General features: G+C 43.6%; 1 protein-coding gene across 2 annotated transcripts in view; it reads left to right on the forward strand.

The window, feature by feature from the left end:
- Positions 1 to 1885: 1885 nt before the first annotated feature.
- sema3c (sema domain, immunoglobulin domain (Ig), short basic domain, secreted, (semaphorin) 3C) overlaps positions 1886 to 27430 on the forward strand; it is a 39118-nt gene continuing 13573 nt past the window's right edge. Inside the window, exons 1-7 of one of the 2 annotated variants that reach the window (XM_069164766.1) lie at positions 1886 to 2097; positions 2185 to 2258; positions 5738 to 5911; positions 18977 to 19137; positions 19855 to 19917; positions 23402 to 23521; positions 25925 to 26015. In XM_069164766.1, the coding sequence (XP_069020867.1) occupies positions 5776 to 5911; positions 18977 to 19137; positions 19855 to 19917; positions 23402 to 23521; positions 25925 to 26015 (571 nt within the window). In that variant the 5' untranslated portion in view covers positions 1886 to 2097; positions 2185 to 2258; positions 5738 to 5775. The remainder of the gene's footprint in view (positions 2098 to 2184; positions 2259 to 5737; positions 5912 to 18976; positions 19138 to 19854; positions 19918 to 23401; positions 23522 to 25924; positions 26016 to 27430) is intronic. The other variant, XM_069164765.1, reaches the window with a different exon arrangement.

The following is a 27430-nucleotide window of genomic DNA, read 5'->3' on the forward strand; positions in this document are numbered from 1 at the left end:
CATACTTGCAGTGAAGTGACATGTGACACCTCAGGGGGAATACAAAAGCATCCATTCATGGAAAAAGAAAACTGAGCATAATATGGTCGTGGACCTTAGTATGGAAATAGTCTTGTTGCTATATAGTGGCACATAATAATACATACTGTGGCATTCATGAATGCAGCCAAGTCTTTCTGGACTCCTGACTTCCAGGTTTGTGTTGAAGCTCCAAAATCTCTATTAGAATGATTTCTGATGTTGCAGGTCTGGCATTAGTTTTTGTAGCTCCCCGGGCTGAACAAGCTCACCTCACTGAACTCGTCTCAAAAATGTCGTCAATGTTTTAAAAGGATGGAACATAATATCTCAATACCAAAAGTATATCCACTTATCTTTCAAAGGCTGACCACACTGGATGAAGAATGTCCTGTGTTATTACTTTACTACCAAATCCTAGTGATTAAATCCATCACTTCTGAAGCAGGACGTCTCAATAGAGGACATTTGAGTTTTCTGGTTTAAGAAAGAAAACATCATCACGGGGGAAAAGGCTGTTTTTGGCCAAGATAGTGGAATGTCTATGTTAATGTCTGTTGGCCCATTCCCCCCTTTATAGGAAGGATGAAACCTACTGACTTTATCTTTTGTAGGGGTGTAAGGTTGGACAATTTGACAGCAATCAACATGAGTTGACTGTGGTGATCCCCTGAATTCTACTGTTGTGACACCGTGACAACTTTTGGATGGAAAACTATGAAGTTTGCTTTATTTCACCCACTCGTTGGGTGATTTGGGTGTCATGTTATTAGCAACCAAATGTAGCCTCAAGCAGAAATCCGGTAACACACCAAAGCGTACAATACGTCGGTCCGACAGCTTACTGTGTCAGACATGTTTTGTCTCGCCAAGGTGTGAAAAACCATACGGTTAGGTTACAGAAAACGTAGCCACATGATCAGACCAAAACTATTTGGTTAGGGTTAGGACAAGTTTCCTTGAAAGAAATCCACATTGGTTTTTCCGTGGACTCAAATCTCCTCTGTGAAAGTCCTCGGTTTGATCCATCGCAACCTGCCCGCCTACTTGGAGTTGGACTTCGTCAAATGACTTTCTTCTTTGAACCTGGTCATACATGCGTGTACTTTTTCGCTGTTACGATATCCTCTAGTGGACTGATGGGTGTAACACACACTTTGGCGTGCTGCTGTTTTCAAATTTGTCGTCGTCGGTCCGAACCAGTGCTTACTCGAGTGACATCAGAGAGGCGGCAGTTTCTCACTTTATTTCCTCCCTCTGGAGCCACAAAACACCTCGTAGTACTTCCTTTAACATGATCAGTTCTCCTTAACAAAACCTGCAACAGACGTTGATGGAGTTTGTCTCTGAAGTGGTGAACGTGATAAACATTCAAAGCACCACCGCAACAATGACTGTAGTTCCCATTTCAAACATTTTCGGCAAGAATCTATTTAACGGAACTTTAATTTGATTTGATTTCAAAGCTTTATGATGTACTTAAAAGACAATTCGTCATCCTGGAAAACTTCATAGTTGTGTAAGAATATCAAAGAACGTCTGATTCATTCATATCCTGGAAGCCAAACTGAATATCTTTACGCTGACTATTTAATCATCCGCAGATTAAAAGCAGTGCAAGTCATGATTGTGTCTGACCTTTCTGGGGTTCACCCGCTCACTGTGTGCGGCGGGCGTCCTCCACCTCTCTGATGTTTTGAGCTGTACATGTTAAAGTGATCTGTTTGCTGTCTAGTTAACAGAGGGAGGGAGGACGCTGGTGGAAGGGAGGGGTGAGGAGGAGGAGGAGGAGGAGAAGGAGGTGGGGGGGGACTTCATTGGAGAGGGTGTAATAGGACACCGGCTCTCTCTCTGTCTTTTCGTCCTCCTCCCTCTCTCCTCTCCTCTCCTCTCCTCTCTCTGGTGCTCTCTCTCAGTCCAGCCTGCTCTGTGAGCACTTAGATGGAATAGCAGCGTTTTTTTTTTCCCCTCTGCGGTGTCACCAGAGGAGACTGGAAACACGGGATAATCAGAGCTCCAGGTCTGGTTTGGTGCCTGCCTTCCTATACTGGGACCAGCACTGAAAGAAGCTCCTGAGAGGTGAGTCCTGGAGTCTGATATGATCCAGTCTGTGGAGGTTTTACGAGAGAGGGTTTACCTGCTGCACTGTACTGTACTTCCCTGTAGGGGAGCAGATCTCACGGCGGATGCAGAGAGGAGTTGGTCGGCTGACAGGTGCAGAGTCCCAGCAGTGACAATTGGTGAGAATAGCTGGAAGTAAACTCAGTCGAACTATAAAGGAGTCTGCCAGATTACTTGAAAATCAAGTGTAATATTGCATCACCCAACTGTGTCATGCTTTGCTTCCCTCTCGCGCTTTGGGTTTTAAATACAGTTTGAATTTTCCAAAAGAGGACTCATGACTTTTGTGACACTTCAAGAAGCGAATGAAACAGAAAATGTGATTTATTTATTTATTTTTTAACCAGTTGTTTGTTTATTATTTTCCTTGTTGATCCTCTTCGGTTTTTGTGTGTGACTTTTAAGGAAGTTGTGTCCGATCACAAGGTTTGAATGCTGCAATCATTCACATGATTCACAAGTTGAAGTAGCTGAAATGTAGACTGTGAGCTCTGCCTGGTAGCTATGTGTGTGAGGGAGCGTGTGGCTGTAATAGAGCTGCTGACAACTGAATGACAGGGTGTGGTATGAACACACACTTTCCTATTAGAGATGGGACACTCGGCAACTTGTTTACCAGCGTGACTTTAATTCTGAAGAATCAGAAGGGAAAAAAATATCTAATTATATTTAAATCGAGATGGAAAGACTCTCCTTCTTGTTGTTTTTGTAGCTGAATTGTGTTTGAGGCGTTAAGAGGAGCACATGGGAGCCCAACAATCACAGACCCAGTTTTGGGGGGGAAATCCGATTTGCTTGTACAGCTATGCATTTACTTTCATCAATATTAGTTTTTCAGCCTATGAAATGGTGAGACGGAAAATTAATTAGGCTGCCAGCCAAGGAATGAGCATAATAAACACAATTATCATTACACCCCACTGGAAATGTAACTCTCCACTCACTCACTCCACTGACCTCCTTTGTGCAGAGACATTTAATTGCTGTTGCAGAGATTCCTGGCAGGCTCGGAGCTGGAATTTCTGGGCTGACGAGCCCAGCAAAATTAATTGGAGTATTTATTATTTTTGTTCATGGCAACAAAAAGAGATTGTACAGCACCTTTTTTTTTTTTCAATGGGTGATCCAGGGGAGCGTTACGGTGCTCCAGGAGTGTGAGGGAGTGTTGGTAATGAGCTCATTCGTGTCCTTAATTTGGCAAAGCAGAGTGTCTCAGCCCGACCTCAGGGGATGTCGCAGAAAAGCTCGGGAGAATAACTCCCCCGACGATGAGTTCAGCAGCTGTGAGACCAATGTTTCCGTGCCAGAGCCTCTCACTGGGAGATCACCATCTCTCCGAGAGCGAGCAGGGAGTGGTGGGTGTGGATGCTCAACAGTTCAAAGGGTAGCCTCACCTAAAACATAAAAAGAAACTCAGAGGTAGCTCAACCTTAATTCCAAAGTTAGGTGAGGGAGAGATCATGATGACTGGTGATGATATAAATAGCCTGCATGGATAAAGTTGGTAAGATTAGACAATAAAAAAAAAACAAAGTGAGGATTGTGACTAATATGAACATACTTTATTTGGATCCACAGACCTCAGCAGTTTACACTGAAAGGGATTTGTGCCAAAGAAACGGTGAGTTTCTATACTCACAGAAAGACTCAAGTCAAACTTTAAGGCAAGTTTTGAGTCTTGGCTTTGATTTGACCGCACCTCCAGTCACCTCTACTGTATTGGGATGGACGAGGACGGTCTCAAACCAAAGCTATCGACACACCAAGTCTTTGGGTGAACGGATCTTCTTTTTAAGGACAGAGGCTGCAGCTTTGGCACAGGACTGAAAACTGTGGAGTGTGTGTGTGTGTGTGTGTGTGTGTGTGTGTGTGTGTGTGTGTGTGTGTGTGTGTGTGTGTGTGAGAGAGAGAGGGCGTGCAGATAATGCAGCAGGAGAGGGGCTGCAGTGCAGCGGCCGGGGCCGTCCGCTTCAACCTCATGCTGTTTTATTTCTCTCGATTGCGGCCAAAAGGGATCTCATTCCTCCGCAGTCCCCCATATGTTAACCTCATGCACCTGAACAGGAGAATTCCACTTCAGCTGTATATAACTCATGCTTCACTCCACCATACACACACACACACACACACACACACATACACACATTTCAACCTATTTGTAAACTACAACCCCAAACTGAAATTTTCATAGCAATCACGCCGCTTTCTTTATCTCTCGGCCATCAATTTTTCATCACACATCTATAAGCCATGAGATCAGAGATCCAGCCTCATGTAAAAACGTTATTTTCCTTTGTGCATGTGAACGTTTTTACATCTAGCGCGATGTGTTTTTTGCACGACACAGGTGGTGCAGCAGCCGGTTTGAGTGGTTCGAACGGCACCGAGTCTTCCTCCAGCAGTGGAGTTTTGCAGTGCAGGAGTTGGCGCCCCACAGGCAGTACAGTACCTGCCTCTATCAATTATTGAGCTGCTCTTGTCCTGTTATAGAAAAAGGAACAAGGGGAGTGTTTGTTCAGCAGCTCTTTTGTGCAGATTTAACTCATCCATATTTAAGAGAGGTACATTTGCAGGGATATAGTAAGTGATGGGATTTAACTGACATGTTGTGTTTGCATCTGTGTCTTCATTCAGTGAGACTTGTGCATCGTTTTTTTTCTTTATAAGTCAGCATTTCCGGGCGTCTCAGACTGATGATTTATCTTTAAATACCGATAATGTGTTGCATTCTCCAGATTCTAGTTCTTTCCTTTTGCAAAGTTAAGTATCCTTTTAGCAAATACTTCGCCATATTTAAAGTGATAAGATCAAATATGTTTGCAGGCTGAGATTAAAGCTGCAATTTGTGGAACTTTTATGTGTTTAAGCCTATTTTAAAGTATTTTAATGATACATTTGTTGTGTTAGTGAGGCAGCAATCAGAAATCTTGAATTGCCAAACATAGTGACATAACCTGATTGAAAAGGGATGACATTTATGAATGACTAAAACATATAATGATGTCTTCAATGATAACAAGTTTAAAACTGCACAAAAATTCTTATTTTCATATCATTATCAGATGAAATGACCAAGTATAGTGTGAAATTTGTTGTTTGAAATGAGAAACGTGCAGAAAATTGCCCAACATGTCCTCCAACAGAAACGACAAAATGATTTTAACGACAAAGTGTTTGCAGCGCCCTCTACTGGACCGACACGTTCTAAGACCCGAACCGAAATCGCTCATTTGACAGGATGACTACACCTTTGTAGTCGTGGTAACAATCATGAACACGTGATTGCTTTTGTGAAAGCTGAGGAAAAGATCAGGGTTTCGGGTTAAAACAACTATGTTTGTAACATAAGTGAAAATAAGCCAACCTTGACTTTAGTTTTTACATGAGACACAAACTGCAGCTTCCTGAGTGACAGTCCTGTTTAATCCGTCCAACTTCCCCGACCTCAGCGATGCATTAAACTACTGTAGAGACAGATATTTCTGTCAGGAATTAATGGAGACTAAACGAAACCAACAAGTAGGGTTTCTATGTGCTGGTCAATTACACACTAATAATGGAAACATTTACTCAGACTCCCTGATTTTCTCTCCACCAGGCAGCGGTGACCGGTCGCGGTTCCTGAGTGGTGCAGCTATGGGCAGGCCGGAGGGGTTGGCCAGGCCACCTCTGGTGTCAGCTATGGCGTTCTCCCTCCTGGCTCTCTGTCTGCTCTGCAGCGGGGTCTCCAGCCTCCCACAGCCTCAGCCCAGAGTCTTCCTCTCCTTTCAAGGTAAGAAAAAAAAGAGAAAAAAAAAAACCCGCTTGTAAATCATCAGCGTAATTTTAGTGTTTCTGGAAGATAAGATGGGGCCGCGCTGATGTCATGCAATTAGAGCACTAATGCCAAACAAATGGTTGGTAATCAGGCGTAGCTGGGGGCTACATCATTATGGAGTTGTATACGGCTTACGTAGACTCTGCAGACCTATGCTGGAGTGTTTTGTTGTTTTATTTGTTTGATTCCGTTAGACACACAAAGGCCTTGAAGCTTCATTCCTGGACAGTCCTGATCCATCCACTGTCCTGCTGTCTGTGAGCTAGGAGTCAGACCTCTGCAGGAGGTGGCACTGCCTGTCTCGAACAACCCTGAATCTGTTCCCGGTTAAACTTTAATCACACCACTCTGTGCTGCGGCCCTGTGGGTGTTGTTGCTGTTTCTCTTCTATTTTTCAGGTTTTTTTGGCACAGATTATTTTATGAATTTTTGATGCTCCCTTGAAATGAGAGCGTACTGTAAGGGGCAGTTTTCACTTGTGTTTGTGTGAATCGGTGCAGATGGCGCCGGTCGGTCGCTCGGGCCCCCTCTGCTGCGAGCGGTGCGGTAACCTTTTAGTGGTGGCTGGATCGCGTGGGAGACGTTTGATCACCTTTCACTACGCCTCGCTGTGGATTAGACAGCAGAAAGCAGCTGAGGCTGTCCGTCAGTAACGTCTCTGCACTCTGTCCGTGAAGCCCTGCAGTCTGAGGTTAAAACTGCTCTTCTGTGTTTTCTTACTTGCGCCATGAATTTTCCTATTTTGGTCTGAATCTAATATTTTTCATTCTCGTCCCTTCTGTTTTTCTTTTCCCTTTCAGGCTTTCATGCTTTTCTGATTATTGTTTCATTCCACATTATATGAAGCGGTCTGTAGTCGAAGTGAAGCCTGTCTCAGCTCTGCAGCCGGACTAATGACTGAATCCAAGGAAAAACCAACACCATCACTATCTTTGGTTTTGACCATTCAACTCACATTATTCACTCACTGGTTGCTCCTCGCTGTTTCCAAATAGCCGTCTTAAAATGTCAAAAAAGAAAAAAAGGTGGCCAGGCTGAAAATGAGTCATAATCTCTGAACCCTCGATTTCCTTTCTGAGTGTGGATTAGATACAATTTCCCTCTCTGTAAGTGTGTTTTGCTACAGGGAGGGCCATAAATGGAGAGTGTGACTTTGGTACCTGAAGCACGTTAATCCTTCAACACGGTCTGGACTTTATTCTTAATGAGTTTTAATCTTCCCGATGAGGTAAATGTGCGTATTTTACTGCGCTGAAACTGACACGTTTACGAGTTGAAGGGCAGCTGCCAGTTGTGAGAATGATGTTTGTTCGAGGCTGAGCAGCCAACATCAGGTGCGAGTTTATGTTCCAGCTTTGCTTCAGAACATCGGGGAGCTCCGAGTGGATGCAAGTTTTGTTTGTTCGATTTCGAAATCACTTTAAACTCTCGGTTGCAGGAAAACGTTTTGGCATGATTGAGCACCAGATGTAGAGAGACTCTTAAGGACGAAAGGTGGAGGGTCACTCCTTACATAAACACAGGAGGGCTTTCGCCAGGGGAAGAATTCTGGGAGTTTGGGCTCGGTCCAAAGCAGTCGGAGAGATAGATGAAGAGTCGTAGAAGAGGAGAGCGGCGTCCCAGGAGGTGCAGGTAGTGTGACACCTGCTGGGTGTCCAGTCTGGATTCGGTTGCTCCCAGATGTGAAGACCTGTTTGTGAATTGCGAGCTTGAATGAGCTAAACCGAGAAAATAAACCAGTGAGACAGAAACACACACTGTAGATCACAGAACACTTGGATATCCTCATCCTTTTCCTCAAAGTGTCACGGCTGAAACTTGATCTGGGGGGTAAGGCAGGTTCACGGGACTCCCGGCGTATAGCCTCGCGTCCTGCAGAGAAGTTGCTGCCTCTGACATTCCTCGCTCGCTCGCTTCTGCTCACTCTTGTATTCTGTAGGCGAATGCAGACCAGACCGCAATTAAAACCGCATAATAAACAGTGAAAAATGCAGCTAACCCAAATAATAAACTCTCAAGTGGTGGCTTTCTCTTCCGTGCCTCGGATAATAAACACAGGCCCCCTTGCTCCCCCCTCTCCTCACAGCAAACCTTTTTAGGGAGTGTGATAAAAGGTAATTACTCCCCTTCACTTTCTTTAAATATCATTTGTTCTCTCAACATTTATTTTGGCCCGTTTTTATGATTTGATATATTTGCTGTGTCAGAATGAGGCTGAAATGCAAACAATGTACAGATGTCAAAGAAATCCACTGACTTTAAGATCAGCGTCTGCAGCGTTCTTATAATGGATTTAATCTCATCACACCAAACGTAAAAGTGGAAGCTTTTCTTCCATTAAATGAAATTGCATTCCTTCTCATAAAGAAGAAAATTAAAGATAATGCTTAGTTCATTCTGGGTGTCTCCACTGCCTCACTTCACGATACCTCAAAGCACTTGTACTTCAGTCAGCATGCAGCCTTTACTCACAGCTTTTCCATCTATGGTGATAAATTCAAAACACTTCCACACATTACTTTTCAAACAGTCTGGTGTCTTTTCAGCACAGCAGCTTCCTCTATTTTGTGTTTGTATAGAAAACTGCAACAACAGCCTTTTTTGGTACCAACCAAAAAGCACAGAAAGCTCTTATCAAATTTTTGATGAGATTTGTAATCTTGTCGTAAATCAAAATTTGCAAATATTAAACAATTTAACTCAGAACTCTTGTACAGTTTACATTTGGACTTTTTATATATATATATATATATATATATATATATATATATATATATATATATATATATATATATATATATATATATATATATACATTCAGCTTCTTTTGTAAATTTAAATCCAGAAAAATGTGCTTGCTTTCCTCAACTGTCTTATTTTGATCAATACTAAAAGCACTAAACCATAGACTGTATATAAAAGTGAACGTGGCTTTCGGCTCTCAAAAATGAGGCCGATGCGCGAGTGCCTTAAGTTGCAATACCACCGAAGGTCACTAGAGGTTGACTCCAAAAAGTTAAAATATTAAAATACTCCTGTTTAAAAAATTATGCTGTGATTGTACATATTTAATAACGTTACAGACCTGTAGGCATTACCATGCTGCGTAACACACTGATTTAATTTGCTGTTAACAGTGAGAGCAGTGTAGTTGGAAACCAGCTTCTGAGAACAGCGCATTTACTGTAGTATGCTGCTTCTCGGTCCTGCTGCTGGATCAGAGGTCGTCGCAGCTGTTGCTAAGACGCCACTCTGAATGCGAATGGTGGGATCAAAGAATCAGCCTCATTTATTGCTCTGATTGGCTGACTGAGGTCTGTGTTTATGATCAGGATCATTTAACCTCATCAACGGTCTCACCCTGGTCTGGCAAACCTCCCCATTCAATACACTTAGAAATATACAGTATACAGTCTGTATGTCAAACTATGAAAGATGTTTATTTGAAAGTGTGGTTAATGTAGATTGTAAGAACACGTGTTTGGCAGAGACGTTGGAGAGGGTTGATTGGGACGATGTCTGCTGTTTAATGAGTGCACCCACCTCACCCCCCCCACCTCACACTGCTATAACCCCATGGGCCACAGCATGAACAGAACCAGGCGTAAGAGAGAGCGGATACACCCGCTCCCTTCCATGACTCATTACTACCTCCACTCGCCCCCATTATTCATACGGGAATGATGCTGCTCACACACTGTATAGATGGATGTCAGTGTGTTGACTTGGTGATCGTTTGCATGCAGGACCGTGTGCACGTCAGTAAGTCTGAGAGTGTGCGTGTGTGTGTGTGCATTCCTGGATTTGATTGCATTTCGGTGGCAAACTTTTCCGCTGAATCACCGTTAAAACTTTGCGGTTTTCCAGCTCCGTAATCTACGAGCACCTCAAATACTTGAATCCCAAGACAAGCAGGACTATTTTAAGACTTAAATCGGTCTGAAAAACTCCAGTACTGTCTGTGTTTTCTGAGATCTGCTTCAGTGATGTTTCATTCACCTCTTTTTTTGATGATGTCCTAGATTCAAAACAATTATGTGAATAATTTCATGCGCCGGGTCGACTTTTTCCTGAACTCCTTTTTATGAGCACTTCTTTAAACGGACTCTTAACGGCATGTGGGATCTGTAGGGGTCAACATGAGACCAAAAGGTCAAAGGGCAGCACGTTGAAGCGGCCCGAAGTGTACCAAGGACGTCTTTGTCTGTGCCACCCGGTTAAGTCTTTTTCTAACGTGGGGCAGCTTCCTGCCTCTGTTTTACATTAGACCTGCACATCGGCATCTTCGCTCTCCAGCGGTGAACATAATGAAGCCTGTGAAGTGAAATCAGTGATGCTCTGTTATTACGGGGGAGATTTGTGGCGGGGCAAATAATAGGCCTGTCAGAGCCGTCAGCAGAAACATGCTACGAATAGCTATAAGTTTAGCGGTGCGTGTGTGTTCCCCGAGCTTGAATGGTAGCTCGGTGTCCGTGAGCATTTTCTATACACGCGCTCATGTCCTAGGATGTTCATCTAACTGATTGTTGAGTTGCAGCGTGGGCATTTTCTGCAGGAGGATCAGCGAGTGTGTTGAGCTTCGGCTTCGGGGGCTGCCAGATGTTTGACAGCTCCTCTGTCAGCCTGCCTTGTTTAGCCGTTCCCGTGTCTGACCTCCAAACCCTGTTGAATGTTTTATCAGTCTTCCTCCGCGACATGTTGGAAGGTAATCGTTCGCCATCAATACGAACAAAGACGATGTCTCGTCAAGGAGAGCCAAGGTCACTGGGCGATCTTTGAGTCAGGGGTTGGAATTGCCGCAAAGATCGATTCTTGCAAAACTATGATTTTTACTGTCCTGAAAGGTCTCAAATTATACAATAGCTACTTTCACAATTTGAGTTTTTTTTCATCGGCCGAGCCGTACTTGACACGTAAAAAGGCTTCGCTATCCTTGGATTAAGTCCGAGGAAAGATTCCTTGATCATTATTAGAAATATTTTACATTTTGAATGGGTTTCCTTGAAGCACCTGGATCAAAAGAAGGTCTAAACACTGTCTTACCTCGAGTCCATTTCCGACTGCAATAGTTTCAACATCTGCGTGTGTCACGGCAAATCTTTACCTTCACTCAACACCGAAGAAGCAACCTGTTGACCCTCCGTGACAAGCGATGTCAAAGGGAAAACGGAACTATTTTTTTTTTTTTTTTTTTTAAACATGGCATATATCGGTCATAAAAGATGAAAGAAAAGAAGAGCTCCACCTGGTAGAGCATTTTTCTTTTTCCTTTTGGTTGTCCACCATGACTAGTAAACACATCATCTCTGAGAGTCCTCTGACCCACATGTCTAGTGAGCCCCTCCTCCCTCGGAGAGTCTCCTCCCTGACCGTAAAATCACGGAGATTTACTGTCTGCTGGAGGTGAGCGGTAACGAGAGGCTCCTGATGTCGGCGGGTGAGAGGTCACGGGCTAAAAGGCCACGGTGGCTGACAGTACGCATCGGTCCTGTGCGAAGGATCGGCTGCCGGTGACGTGTGAAGGGGAGGCCAGGTGCTAACTGGGGCACCAGGGGCGCAAACTAACCGGCCGGCGGTTGCGGCGTGATGGACAGTTTGGCGTCTCGAGTTTCAGCTCTCGCAGGGAATATTAGCCGTCACTTTAGCGGGTCAGACGTGCAGTGAAACCAGCAGGCGACATCGGTGCCGGGTAACATCCCTCTTGCGCAAACACACACATACACGGATAACCGAGGGAGAAAATACACTCCGGTCTTACGTGTCATATTTAGAAGGTGTCTGCTTGAGGAAGCGAGAGGAGGCTCACAGGAGAACTCAGGCAGTCTGTGCAGCCATGTGATTCCCATTACAAACGTCTGGATATAGATAATTGGCGACAGACAACAATCAGGAAATTAATGAGACGAAGCAGATATATAGTCTTCCCTGTCTGAGCCAACGCTGGCCCCCGTCCATGACAAGTAGTTACAGTAGTACGTGTGTGCATGCTGTTTGCATTTGGAGTGCCTGGGAATGCGGACTATGTCTGTTGGACAGACAATCGGACGACTCTGTCAGCCAGCGCCAGACGTCTTGGGTGGTCTTCTCGCGCTGGATCGACACCTCAACCTCCCCCTTAGCTGCCATATTTATACGCTACCTGTCATTAATGTGGCCGATGCGGAGAACGGTCGGCCGTCCAGCAGCAGCCTTTTTTTTTTTTTTTTTATCTTTTAGAGGGAGATTGTCGGTTGCCAGGACGAAGTTGTTGTTTCATTTTCCTGGCTCAGAATGCGTGAGTGGGTCAGCGACGTGTCGGATAAGTGCAGCCATCCAGAAGTGGACCCGAGAGCTCTTGGCATTGTCCGGACAAAGAGCGATGGTATTTGGCACCGGGTTCGAAGTCAGGCCTCCGTGATGAAACCCACTCCATCTTGTGAGGAAGAGATGAATTGCAAAGGGGGCGGTTTAAGCTCCTGCTTCAATATTTATCAAGACGGGTGACTGGAGTCCTCCCACCAGCTGCCCCTGACAACCACAGAACCGGTTCCTCTGGACCTAAATGGTGAAGGAGCTGCATTACCATGGAGTTAATGGATTCATGCTGGCCTTTCAGGTAGAAAGCCAATAGATGAGGGTTGGATTTGTATGTGAGACACACTGAGGTTGGTTTGTAATTGTCCAAACCTGAAGTGTTTTTAATTAGACGAGGATCTTTTGGCTTGTGTTCAGACGCTGGTATTAATCAAGAAAACCCAACACTCCAAACACACAGTCAGTTTGATTAACGCCGTTCATCCCGGCTCTACAAAGACCAAACTAATGTTCTGACAAAATAACCCCGTAATGTCGCTTCATGTTGATTTTGTCACCTTTTCATGGGGAAAGAAAAGTATCTGGCAGCGGGTTACTTTCTGGTAACTCTGTACCGTGTTTCTCAGCGTTAGCCGCTTTCTTGCCGCCCCATTTGCCCTCAAAATAAACCGTGATACCACACTGATTCCTTGCGTGCTCTGCCACCTCCTCTTGCCATCTCCCTTCAAAACAGAAGAAAACCCTGTAAGGCTGCTGGAGTGACACCAGCTCGGTCTGTTGGCCCCCGCTGCTAAAAAAAAAAACAAGCTCAGACTGTCCAGAACTACAGTCGCCTCTCTCATGAAGATCCTACATAGTTTCCAGCCACTGTGAATCTCTAATTTTTACAGTGCCGCATCACAACAAACAGCTCCTTGTTTGGTCGTCCCAAACCAGAACCATGGAAGCGTTGTTTACAGCTGTAAAACTCAGTTATTTAATCACGCAAACAACTTTGAAAGCCAAGTCTGTCACAATTCTTCTGAATTGGAAAACCTGAGAGAAGCCTCCTTGTGGCTGTTGCATTTCCTCTCCTGGGTATATAATCACAACAGTAAAAAAAAAAAAAGCAGAGAAGCGAGCTCCGCAGTCTCCTCCGCGCTTTTAATTGCTGCCATACAAACAGGGGCACAATGATACGTCCCTTCCTGTTGCCCACATTTTTTCATTTTCTTTCTATTTCTACTCGGGTTTTCGCCGCAGTCACATAAAAGAGGATGTTCTTTTTTTACCCTGCGGGATGCCTCCGGATCGTCGCCCTCTCCGAGGTTGTTGCACTGCCCCCACGAACAATCAATTCTCTTTCGGTGTACAGAAGACTGAATTAACCGCTACAACGATCACAGCTTGATGCTGCTTCAGAGATGTTTTCTGTCGAGCTGCAAAAACAAAAACTATGATCTGCTGTCATAAACCAAAGTGCTGCGTTTCATTTTGAAACTCCAGCAAGGATATCAGTCAGAGATCAGTTGACGTGGCCAACCGACATGATGAATGCACATTCAACACAGCACCACGCTGCCTCTGATTTTTGAGGGCTGCAACTAGTTTCATTCTTGATTAATCCTTTAATTCAATCCATAAAATGTCAAAAAAATTGTGAAAACATTTTTTTATTTTTGTCTGACCGATAGCCCAAAACTCCATCTGCTTGAGGAAGAAGACGAAAGAAAGGAACAAAGAAGAAAGAATATTTAATTCAGGGTATAAAAGCAGAAACTCCTCAAATTTGTGAAACTGAAAAAAGCTTTGCTGCAATTTTAGAAGCACTCCATCAGTTTTATAGAAAAAGTTCAGTCCAGCCTGTAACAACAGTCATATAATGTATTTTTTGAAAGCAAATCAAGCAATCTGATTGGTTGTTTGCTGTGTATAATAACTGTATGTAATTATGCCAGAGTGGACCGAGGAGGGCAATATCTCTGGAGGGAAAAAATATCCTGCTCAACCAAAAGAGGACATGCAGAGATATTGAATAATTGTATCCTGGCTTGTAAACTGATAGCTTTACAAACTGGAGGTGAGGCGTGTGTACCACGCAGCCAGGCTCTTACAGAAGACATTATTGAATTGCAGGATCATTGAAATGTAGGATCAAATTTTTTTCAACACGAAATTACCGCTATAAACAATGAATCAACTATTAAAAAAAAAATTTAAATCATTAAATTCTTAATCAGAAACCTTTGATCCACTTGCACCCTTTTATTCGAATGCATCACAGCCCCGAACACACTGTATGAAGAATGTTTTCTCGCCGATATGATCTAGTCTGCAGAAGAGAAAGCAATCCGCTGTTTAATATTGAATGACCTCTGTCCTTGCTTGGCCCAACAAAGGGCTTTTGTGCCGCTTCCGCTTGGCCACTTCACATAAGAAAAAAAGAAAAAGCACATCAAAGAGAGAAAGTCTCGGCTCCCGCGGCCGCCGCCTTAGCCCTTTCCACCAAACCCCACTGTCCATCGCATGGATCAGGGTGGATTGGTTCACAATTGGTCTGCCAGCCGACTGACGGGGCACCATGGGTCAAAGCTCAAAGTCAAAGGCAGGACACAGGGGACTGCTGGGAGATCCACAGGGGAGCGCTAGGCCCACCTGCCCACATTTATAATAGAAAACCCACCAGCTGTCGGGGCTCAAACCCGGCTTCCTCTGTCGTTTTCTCTCCGTCTCCGTCCACCTGCAACGAAGACAACAGCAAGCAAACGCAAAATAACAGGACAAAACATTTCATCACTCGCGTTACTCCAACATTTGGGCCCCACCTCCTCTGCAAGAAAATATCATCCTTCAAAACTGCAGTTATTCTGTAGTCATCATTATGTCCTGCAGCGTAAACACAATACAACAATGTGTACCTCGAAACCACAACAAGATTCTGAACATAATCATGTGCACACTCGTTGTTGACACTCTTCCCTCCGAGGGGTTGTGCGTGATCTCAACATCGAGGAATGCACATAAACCAACTACTAACAAACCACATGTGGTGCAGAGGATTTCTTCATCGCAGAGTTGGAAACAAAACTGTTGTTTTCTGTTTTCATAAAATAACAGTCGCATTTAGAAAATTTGTGACAGCTGCGAGGTCGTGCGGTCAAAAAGAAAAGAAAAAAAAAGCTTAATGAGATGCAACAAGGGATCGACACCTCTAGCAGCATCAGTTCAGACGTCATGCGAAGGTTATGAGCAGGCATTGATTCTGTAAACACTCGGGTCCCCGTGGATACTGACTGACTCTGAAAAACCTTGATTCACAGCAGCCTCACCCATCCACCCCCCCCCCCCCCCCCCCCTTCCCCTCCGATAGAGCAGGTGCACCATCTGGCAGTTTGAACTTTTAATGCTGGTGCACAATGCTGCTGCAGCGCAGGCGTGGCTCATGTGCGATTGAAAGCAGAGTGCCGAGAAGATACCGGATCCAGCGGTATGCGGAGCTCCGGAGGGTTTTCCGTGTTTCTCGCTCCGAGTAAGCCAGATCCGCGTGACACACCCCTGCCGCGTCCGCGGCTCAGGCACCGCGCTCAACCGGCCTTCAACCCTCACCGGGGGGAAACATAAAGGTCTCCCGTTTCCCCCCACTGAGAAAACAATACAGAGTTCACCAAAATATTAAACGGTTATTTCACCCTCACCACACCCCTCCGAACAATTTGTTCCCCTCGTGGAATGTTCTGGAGGGATGCTGGCAGGAAGAATAGGACTTCTTTCCTTCTTCGTGTTGAAGTGGATTAACAGTGGGGGGATGTCACAAGTTGATGATTAAACAAACTTGGATTGCAAAAAAAATATTTATATACACTTGGGAAATACACGTGAAAGGAAGCTGTCTATAAATTTAAAAGTGGGAATTTTAAGTGGAGACCAGTCAATTCACTTCTATATGAGCAACGTGTTGTTGGTTTTTTTTACAGATTTTTAAAACTTAAATTGTTGTTTTAAATATATCCTTCAGAGATGTTTGAATATAGGTTTTTTTTTTTTTTAAAGTACTTAATTTTCCATAAATCAAAGTTCAATTATTTGGTGAGAAAATCTTAAAATCCTCCCCACTGAAAAATCCAGAATCTCTATGCAAATATTTTTCAAAAGTGTACTGCTGAGCCAGTTCAGTTAAATCAATGCTGATGAAGACAATGTGAAAAGTTAAATGCTCCTGAAAAACCACACAAGCAACCCAAACGTACCTCTGCTTGAGGTCTTATATCTAATTGATGATGGGATTATTTTCACAATGAGGCAGAGGGTTTTTGGAGACAGCCCCTAGTGGCCCTCAGTGGTACTGCACTTTGAGGAAGTTCTGTATCAGCTTTTACAGAGAATGTCCATTTTGGGCATCTATTTTTGTGACATCAGTTACATTTAACTAATTAATTAACTGGCTTATCCAGTAACTAAAACTTGGTTTCGGTAACTATCGGGCGAACAGAAAAACCCAGCATTGCAGTTAGTAGAAACTGAACTTTGTGGTGTAACTTATTCCTCTTCACTTCTTGTTATTTTTTTCAGCGCTGTTTCAGGCTCATGTTATATAATTAACATTTCTGACTCTTTGGCTTCTACCTGCTGAGGTTTAACTCAACCTCTAAAACGAAGGTGTCTCGTTGTCTCGCACAGCAATGCAGGTAACATCTTAAGCCTTTTCAGCGTTTGGATAATATTGCCTCGGCACAGAGCGCTCCGTGATGCTATCTGCACCGCTCTCCTCCCGGCTGCTTTGAAGCATGAGGCTGATGCAATCTCTCCCTTTCCAAGCTTCTCGTTTTATTGAACTCAAATCTTCTTGACAGGACACTTTCGCTTTTAATATCGTTCCCCAGCGAGCCAAGTAGAAAACAGAGTCGTGTTTGTGTAGCATGTTCTTCATTAAGGCACCAGACGAGGCTCAAGATGATACAGTATTCAGAAATAGCCCGCTCTCGCTTCAAAACATGAACCATGTCGGGCAATTTACCTAAACACGGTTAAAGTGGAGAGTGAAGAGTCGTGGGAAACTCGCCTGAGACTGAAGTGGTTAACTTGTCTTTATTTAAAGTTAAATACTTCAGGCTTTACGTGGCGAACGAGCCAAGTGACCGCCTGTGATGGGAGTGAGGGTTTGCCGCAGCAGAGCCACTTTCCTGCAAGATAAAAGGCTCCGACCTCAAAAGCGTATGTCGCACAATAATGAAAATGTGACTTCAGCCAGAGGCATTGAAGCAAAGCATGGGCAACCTGTTTGTTGATTAGAGAAGGGAACACAAAGAGAGCTCAGTAAGGGTCAATACAGGGGAGGAAATGGAGGGTGTACATCTACATTGCCCCCCACCCTCCCCCTCTCCCACTCTCGCCCTGCTCTCAGTGCAGATTGAAAAAGTGATAAATATGCATGAGTTTGGCTTTGACAGTGAAGGCCTTTGATGGTATGGTTGAGAATTTTCTATCTCAGGAGCAAATAGGCTGAAAATAACTGATGTTCACACATACAAAGTAAACAATGTGCGCTTTTAATGAGCAGAAAAGACTCAGTGGGAGGACTTTTTCATACACTCTCTATATACAGTATGCACACATAACGAACATGTGCTCTGTAATCACAGCCTCTCTCTCGCTGAATGGAGGAAAGTTGAGTGAATGCGGATGTATATTTACCAAGAATTTATTCTGAAAACGACTTCAGAAGTGGGTCATTAAGTCTCGGTCTGTAACGTTCAGATTGTGCTGCCGATATCTCACTCGAAACAAAAGTGATTTCCCTTTGACTCTTCAAATTTAAAACTATTTTTAGGTCATAGAAGGCACCAGGGTTTGACAGTTTTGGGAGTCTCCTGAAAGTCCTGCGTTTGAACCATCCGACCACCACGACATGTGAGGAGACTCGTGAGTCTACTCTACCTGCTGTGGTGGAAAACAAAATCCGGAAAAAGTACCTAGTACCACGAGCAGAGTCGAGTTAGTACCATCACCATCACTTGACTTCCTGCTTTGCTCCTGTCATAATTACCACATTCGCTTAGAGGTCAAATTATAGAAGCAGTTTGTCTTGTCTGAGGAATAATTAAAGTAGAGATGATCACTGATAACGGTCATTTAATGGACATAAGATGTAAATCAGGTGACACCACGAGTGTTTCTGTTTCCTTTTCCTTGTCTAAATCCTGAGATCTGTACTGAGTGACTAGAAATATAAAATGCGTTGTTCTGTTTCTTTGGTCTTGACTTTAATCTGCAAACTGCTTTCACTTGAACTTTTCTTTGAATCGTCTTCAGTGGTTGTCCTTGGAGAGATTAAGTTATTTAAACTTGACTGAACGGAAATGTTTATTTTATGTTTCTAGTGTTACTTTGAAATGTTATACTATATATTGTATATACAGTCTTGCACTATAGTTGCAAATCGCCTTCCACGCTGTGTAAATATATAATGTCAGCAGCGGTCCTCCCATATGAGAACTGAGGATATTGAATAAACAACCAGCAAATCCTACAAGTTACTGAGTTTTCTTTTCAGAGCTTTTGGGCTCAAGCAGGGACATAATTTAGAGAGTTCGTGTTTTTATCAGAGAGAGTCATGTGGGCTTGTATCTATCTGTTTTCCTTGAGTTTAATTTAGTAGACAGAGGAGAAAAAAGGTTTCTTATCTCGGTGTGGAAGCCAGCTTATTTGTATATTTTCCTTTGCATTTTGTTTTCTCTGTGCGCCTCTCAGACCTGCAGGCCTCCCAGTCCTTTGAACACTACAGTATATCAGACAAGGCCATGGACTACAGGATCCTGCAGATGGACGAGGACCAGGACAGGATGTATGTGGGCTGCAAGGACCACGTCCTCTCCATGGACATCAACAACATCACCTATGGCACACTGAAGGTCAGCAGATACTCACTGTTTCGGTCCGAGAACGGCGCATGTTCTTTTTTTCTCACGTCAACAAAGAAGAAAAATTAAAACGTTGCGTAAAAGCAGCGTGTACGACACATCATAAAACCGCCTCTGTGGATATTATTATAGTCTGTGCAATGATATGCAAAGCACCACACATTTGCCATGATCAGTGCAATTTTAAGGTTGTTCAAAAGAGCCCAAAAAAACGCTCGAGCTCTCTTCTAACCAATTCTGCATGCAGTGAAGGAATTATCTTCTGTGTAATTGACAGGCATGAGGTGCATAAACAGATGGGAAAGCATTTAGGTTCCCCCAGGGAGAGCTGCACCGCATCCATTTTTTTCCCCGAGTAAATTGCTTGATATATGCATTGAAGTGGACCTTTTAAGCACCTCTCCCGGGTTTGAAAACACACACGGATGATAGCGAGCCGTAATCACCGACGCAGGAACTTCTAATGGAAACCCAAACCTCCAGCACGTTTGTTGGGTTCATTCTGCACCAACATTTCCCTGTGTGTGTGTGTGTGTGTGTGTGTGTGTGTGTGTGTGTGTGTGTGTGTGTGTGTGTGTGTGTGTGTGTGTGTGTGTATAAACAGGATGTGATCAAACCTCATGAGCATATTCATGTCGTGTCTCTCAACCTGTTACTGACGGGGGCGCTCAGTCGCTCATTTATATTCTGTGCTGCTTTCACCACCAGGTGTTCTGGCCTGCATCTACCAGCAAAATAGAAGAGTGCCAAATGGCAGGCAAAGACCCCACGGTAAGGACAGTAAACCTTTCAAAACCCTCGTGCTTGGATCTCCTGGGGCCTTTTTTGGCTTCCCCTGCTGACAGATATCCCCTAAAACAAAAACATCCACGGAGGTCATCAGCGTGTGTCGCTTAATACGACGCATATTAACGTCTATTGCAACATTTTGTGGTTGAAATAGTCATGATGGGAGCAAAGGAGGAAGTCAGGTGACGTAGTATAAAGAGTGAGAAGTCCCCGGAGACCCGTGTTCGCGTCCCGTTCGGTAACAAAAGCCATCGTTGACTTATTTTACTAACAGAACTGACATACTAATTTCAACCCAAACCGTGATCTTTTTCGAAACCTGACCATGTAGATTTGGTACCATTACCTAAATAAATGTGTTTATTATTGTTGACATGGCAACGAAGGTTGAGTATGCCGGCTGCTGGTACTTTTCAAAGATTCAGCAAATGAGCCATTTGACCGTTTTGGGTTGAGAACATATTGAATACATGGCGTTAACAAATAATACAGTTTGCTGACTTTATGGACGTCCTCCACTTGTACAGTAGCTTAAAATGTTTGTTAATGTTAAACTGCTTTAGCAAAACACTAAATTATCTCTGTCCAACAAAAATTACATAGTCCTGATTTAGAAATCACTAAAAAGACCACATAAGATCATATAACATAAAATCTATCTGTGTCCAGCAATAAGGAGAGTTACTACAGTCCATCTTTTGGCATTGATTAAACCCTGAAAAACTCATCTCTGTTCATCAAAATTACATATTTAGAAGGTTTTTTTCCCATGAAAAAATATCTCAGAATGCCTTAAAATGGCAAAGATGTGACTTTATACTTTGTCTTCATTTAGTAGGTGCAGACCTATGAATATGCACATAGTCCCTGCGTCTTTCTCCACCCACCCGTCCAGCGCTCGCCTGCAGCTGGATGTTATGAAAAGCTCCAGCCGTGCTTTGGACCTATAAATATTTGCTAATATGTCATTAATTATGGTTAATGGTAAACTAATGAAGTACACAACACTGGTCAGAAAACCCTCAAGCTTTTCTGCCATGATGTTCCAGGTTTTCTCAGCTGGTCCCAAATCTTTTCCTCCAAGTGGGTCTACAGCGGAAGTTGCCTCCCGGGATTTCCCTCTCGCATCTGTGAGCTCACGTCAAGTCCAGCCGTATTCGCATCGAGCAGCAGATGTGTACAGGGTCACCGCCGACCGGCCCAGAGTCCCCCTGGCATCGCCACGGTTAGACAGTTACAAGAGCAGCGGTGTGGGAGGATGGAAGGCCACGGGCCGCTGTAACAACAACAAGCCAGAGTCAAACGCAGCACAGCTCACCGTCGCACATTTCATAAGCCGTGCTGGTTCTGAGCTAAGGTGGAGAGCTGCAAAGAGATTTAATGAAGACATACAGCAAGACTCAGAGGGCTGATTCCTCCTCCGCCTCTTTCTTCCTCTAATTGGGTTGTTTGGAAACAAGTTGCCTATAGATCCTGCAGTGCAGTGCAGAGGGGAGAGGAGGGGGGGGACAAGGGTTTACTTTTTAATGAAGAAAACCTTCTTCAGTAATTTTTTACATAAATTGATGGCCCAATTTTGAAAGTCAACAGCCCACGTTTTCAATAAAAAGCATCCGGAGCTGCCTGTCGGTCCAACAATATCCGCCATCCACTCCATCCTCCGACAGCAGCTGGGGTAGTACAGCCGGGGGTTTTGTGCAACATGCTGTTGCAGAAATAGAGAGGAGGCTGTTTCCAGTCACTGAGGGATTTGTGCTGCTCTGAGTCATCGCACGCCTGCTGCAGACAGGCTCCCGCAAATATTTGGGTGAACCATCTCTGTGTGGAGCCACTCGATGGCCCCTCCTCTCCTTCAGCCATCCCTTCTCTTATTTGCAGCCCTGCCACTTTCTCCATTTAAAAATTGAAGTTTCTGTTTTTCCTACTTTCCTTGGTCAATTTTTCCAACTCTTTCAACATGTCTCTCCTTTTTTTTTTTTTTTTTACCACAGAATATTTCATTTTCTCTCATCCATAGTCTCCTTTCTCCTCAGCTTTTTTTTCTTGAATCACAGGCCCCCCTGTACATCTGTTATGGTTACCCTCTTCATGTGTATATATTCAGTTCCCCTTCTCCGAGAGAATCTGTGGTCAAGAGGGGCTCCAGAAAGCGGCCGCCCATTGTTTGGGCCGAAGGGTGGCTTTGAAGGAGAAATATATAGGTTTGCTGCTTCCTCAAAAGCCTCCACTTTAAACTCAGCGTGATCCCCATTTACACTTGAGGCCACGAAGCTGGATGCTGTTTGTCTGCTCACAAAGGCTGCATGTGTGTGTGTGTGTGGATAGGAAACACGCGAGAGGAAAATAAAACAGCATGGGGCCACACATCTATGTGAGGCTCTTTAAAAGTGACATCGGATATGGGCGCAGGCTCCACGAGGGTGTGATGAAATGAATACGGAGAAGTCAAGACAGAGAGACAAGATATAAAGAAGAGGAAGAGGAATAACAGATGGGCGTGTGACAGTAAAAAATTCAGTTGCTGTTCGTTGATGGCTCTCGGTGGAGCCGTGCGCTCCGACCGTGAGCTGCAGCTGCCATTCCTGCAGCCGTGGCCAAGTTCCTGAAGGCTCCCTGGATAAGGGTTCCTCTCCTCCCTGCTGCTTCCTTCGTCTCTCCTCGTTTCTCCTCTTTTTTCCTGCAAACTCAGGCTTAATTAGCCACAAAGTCCAGCCCTCCCGCTGCTGCCGGGATTTTGGGAAAGTGGAAGCAGAGATGGAGCGAGAACAGAAGTCGGTCTCACCTCGATATATCACACATACCACTGACGCTCTTTTTCCGCTGGCCTTAATACCAGACCAGTGAGCTGTGGGATCGTTGTTGTACAGCATGTGATTGTATAACCGACATAACAAGTGAGATAAGTTTGAATTACTCCCTCAGACGGAATAGGATACTTTCAGGAGCGACGTGTAGTTCACCTTGGCTGTGTACCAGGAAATAGACCTTTACTCTGTTGTGTCTGTTTTCATTGCAATATCTCACAGCTGGGATTGAAAATTGGAGCATTTTTACCACCTGCTATTCATTTTGTTATTTTATTTTGATAAAGCGAGGGTTAAATAATATTAAAATGGCTCGAGGAAACATTTGCTGAAAGGGAAAAGTGGGACTAGTTTTTGGCTAAAAAGTAAAGCTATTGTAACAGCACAAGTGAAGAAGAGTCATAAAGTTGGCAAACAAACTCACAAATGTGCATTTTCCATCAATATTTACCTTAAGTTTGGTCACTTTAGCTATTACAAGGTAGTGGTCCAACCAAGGGTGTAACACCAAAAAACTCTGATCACATATCATTTGTAAGAGAAAGATTATGCTTTAAAGTGAAGTAATAGAAATAGTGAAGGTTCCTCAGAATTGTTTTCTTGTTGTTTCTCACCTTGTTAACTTTTCGCATGTCTCTCTCTGTTTGTTTGTGTTTTTCCAGCATGGCTGCGGGAACTTCATCCGGGTGGTGCAGCCGTACAACAGAACTCATCTGTTCATGTGCGGCAGCGGAGCGTACAGTCCCGTCTGTGTGTACATCAACAGGGGCCGCAGACCGGAGGTGGGTGCACGATGACAGATTAAAGAAACAAAGTCGGTGGGGGGAAATAAACCGTTTTGGCTCGATGGTGAACACCACAGCCACCGCCGTAACTCCACTGTGTTGAGGTAGATTATCCGTTCTGGGTGTCCATTTTAAAATACTTTGGGATACACCAGCAATGGAACAATATCATACCACATGAACATGATCTCAAAACATGTGCGATTAAGTGAGGATATGGTATAATTAAAATTAGAATAATCTGACGGTGGTTTGTTGAAGACACCCGTTTTACTTCCTTCATGATTATTTAAAAAAAAAAAAACAGGCCTGATTGTATGAACACTGAGTAAATGTAACTACTCATTAGGGAAAGAAATTCACTCATAATTCCTTCTCCTCTTTGATATTCTGTAAAAACACCTTTAATAGACTGCTCATGTGGCCCCTGTGTTGAAATAAAACTAGTGTGAATGCTGTCACCCCCGAGCAAGTAAGCAAATTTACCGTGTGAGAGATTAAGGAGTCATTAAAAATGACTCGAGGAGTGTGTGTAAGCAGCATTTTTTTCAGATTAACCAGTTTTTATGTGATTATTTCAAACCAAAAGGTTTGTGATTGATTGCTGCAATAAACTGAATTGTCTTCACACCACTCTGCTGGAATGAGAACAACATCATTCATAATCACCGACAACCAATGCATCCCAGCATATTTTCTACTGATCAGCTCAGACTTCAGACGTGACAGCATATGGGGAGAAAAAGTGTTTCATAACTTCATACATTTTTGTATAGTCAGTTTGATGCCACGTAAGAGGAGATGCTGAGGATAAGAGGGGAGGAAAGGGAGGTCTAGTATCAGCCCTCTAGGAGAAAAGTGCTCACCGAGTGAACAGCATGTGGCCACACTCTGCCGACTGCTGCCAAACGCTAATAGGCAGAGCGAGGGAGAGAGCTCCAAACCAGACTCTCTCCTCGCCGCAGTGCCTTTTGTCATTTAGGGGTTTTGTTTGAAAGGCAGACTGCTCTGTTTGCAACTTCTGAACTTACACATGCCTCAAGAAAAGAGATCTGTTACGGATAAGAAGCTGCTGCACCGTGATGTTAACAGGGTTGTTGTGGTGTTTTGAAACTCGATATGATGGATGCGACATGTTATTTGCATGTGTCAATGTTTTCGTGATGTGAATTATAAACTGCAGTAAATGTGTTACTAAGTCCATTGGTCTTTCATTCAGTCTTTAAATCTTCATAACGTGTCATAACTGCTTGTTTTTAGAACATTTATTATTTGTTATTTGTTGAAAGAAAAGCAGAATTTTAACGATTCCCTTAAAGTGTTTTACAAGATATATAAAAATTCTCTGTGCTGAAACCTCTGTTGACATCTTACAAACTGTTAAAAGCATCAATATCTTTTCTCCCTCAAATTGAATCTATGGATATGTTTTGTTTAAAAAGTTTGAAACAAGATGTTTCCTCACTCAAATGATATAGCACAAGATAGGATAGACATGAAATGATTACACTAGCTTTTATTGATGCCCACTAGGGACAAAGTTATTAAAAAAAATATAAATGCAAATTCCCCAAAAACTTCTCAAATAAACACAAACATAGAATAATGCACACAGTGTGTGGCATTGCTTTAAAAAAAAAATACAGTGTTATTGTACAGGGATAAATGATAACGATGACAAAAATAGATAATAATGGATAAATATGACGGACACACGAGATATAAAGTAGCTGTGATGTTAACATTGTTACGCAGCAAAAGTCCATTTTGAGCTTCAGTCTGCACTGTGAAGGTCAAACCCCCAGTTGAAGTCACAGTAACTTAAATGGTCTGAGTGGAGACGAGCTTTAACATTAAACGACGGATATTTTTTGCAGTGTAGAGGTTGATGGCAACCTGCCAGATGGAGTCGATCCTACTCCAGAATCTCTTGGGCGAACGCACACATTTTCCTAGAAAAATTCTGCCGAGGTGACGTCAGTCCCATTCAAAGAAGCTGCCCCACCGTCGTGGGTTAGATCTAAATAGGATGGGACAGGAAGTGCTATAATACACCCAGCTTGCTTGTCAGAGGCACTTGGATTATCCAGTCTGCCATAAGGAGGCGGTTGAAACTTGGCAGCATTTCCACCTGAGATGGAGAAAAGGTTATCTACCACATTAGCAGGGAAAATTCCTCCTTTTTACTGCCCCATGTGGACCAGTTAAGGTGGTCTGGGGCAGGACTGCCTCTGTGCCTCCTTAAAACCAAAAGGAAGGAGAACCTGAGCGGGTCTATGCTGTGGGACGTTTGTTTCGCTCATACATGCAGTTTTATTGTAGCAGAGGCCAGCGGATGGAACAATGTGTCATATAAAACTGTCTCCAGACTGTCTTACGTCTTCTTTGTCTCTTTGACAGGAACAAGTATTTCACCTTGACTCCAGGACCGACTCAGGAAAAGGAAGGTGTTCCTTCAATCCTCGAGTGAATACAGTCTCTGTCATGCTCAGTAGGTGCCTCCATCTCTTCCTACCTTGTTTCTGCATTTTTTTTTTTTAAACCCCTAAAACAATCTCTAAAGTTTATTTGCAATAAGGGTTATTTTTGTTTGTTTTTCAGTGAATTTTTGTTTTTTCCTGATAATAAAATATTACATCACTTCTAACAGACATACAGGCAGTAAACCAGCTGGGGGTGGGCGTTGCTAGGCATTGTTAGGAATCGCTTTTGCTGCACTCACGCCATATGGTATGGATGGGAGAGAGGCTGATCTATGACTCCGGACTTAGTCACATAGGGTTAAAAATACTTTGGATGGTTTTCAGGGACTTCCATAATCGCCAAGTCGGATATCAGACGTCAGTGTGAGGATTTGTCCCTTATGGGATTTCAGCAGTTGAGACGTTACTCCATACAGTTCGCTCATGAAAGCTAGAAGGCTAAGACTAGCAAGACCCATAAAAAAAATGGACATAGTCTCCAGGTCGGAAAAATAAAGTCGAAGCAGACGTGCAATACTACTGAGGGCCACTAGGGACTGGCTCCAAAAAACATCTTCCTCCAATAGACTCCTATTAAAAACGCATCAACTTCTCTCATGAATTACAAAGTCAATATATGTTTTCCTGAAGTCATTGTGGTGTCACTGGCTAAATTCACTCCTTCTGATCAGAGTTCTGGTGGTCCATCTAAAAATAATTCCATCATTAATTAGATATTAGGCCTCAGAGAGACATATGTTCGGGGGCGTGTCTGGTTTGATTGACATGCCTTAGGTGCAGAGAAGTTTCCGGTATATGAGGATGGGCATAGTGTCCTCAGGTTCTCAGTCAGGTCCACCCCTCACTCCTCCCCAGCCCATCCAAATATGGTCACTTCTAGCTCCAAAAAAACAAGATGGTGACGGCCAAAATGCCAATCTGAGGCTTTAAAACGGTTCACAAACCAACTGGTGACATCACGGTGGGTTACCACTCTGCGACACCGCAGTCCTTTTCTATAATGTTGGGCACCCACAACAAAGAGTGAGCAGGATCTACTAACGGCAGATCAGGTATTGAAAATATTGGTCTGTACCTAACTAATGCTATGTGGCCTTTTTTTAAAAGAAGTAAAACAAAAAAAGTGTCGTGACACCATTTGTATATACGGGGCTATTACACGCCCGGGTCAGTGGTGCACCATAAAACTTGGCACCGCGCTTCCTAATACGCCGGTCGTCAAATGTCAGTGTGCCATCGAGAACATTCTGAAGGTGTGAGTGTTCGAGACACAATTAGCACAAATACATCTAAGAACACTGAGAAGAACATTGTGAATTAGAAAGGTATAAAAACATATAAAAGCAACAACATTTTCTCACATATGAAGAAAGGAGAATTCAAAATTTCAGTTTAACTTGAACTTTAACCAAACGGAGGTTTA

Source organism: Embiotoca jacksoni, unplaced genomic scaffold (assembly GCF_022577435.1).
Source record: "Embiotoca jacksoni isolate LCO1_2020_lvr unplaced genomic scaffold, fEmbJac1.0.p SCAF_32, whole genome shotgun sequence".
Lineage (NCBI taxonomy): Eukaryota > Metazoa > Chordata > Actinopteri > Embiotocidae > Embiotoca > Embiotoca jacksoni.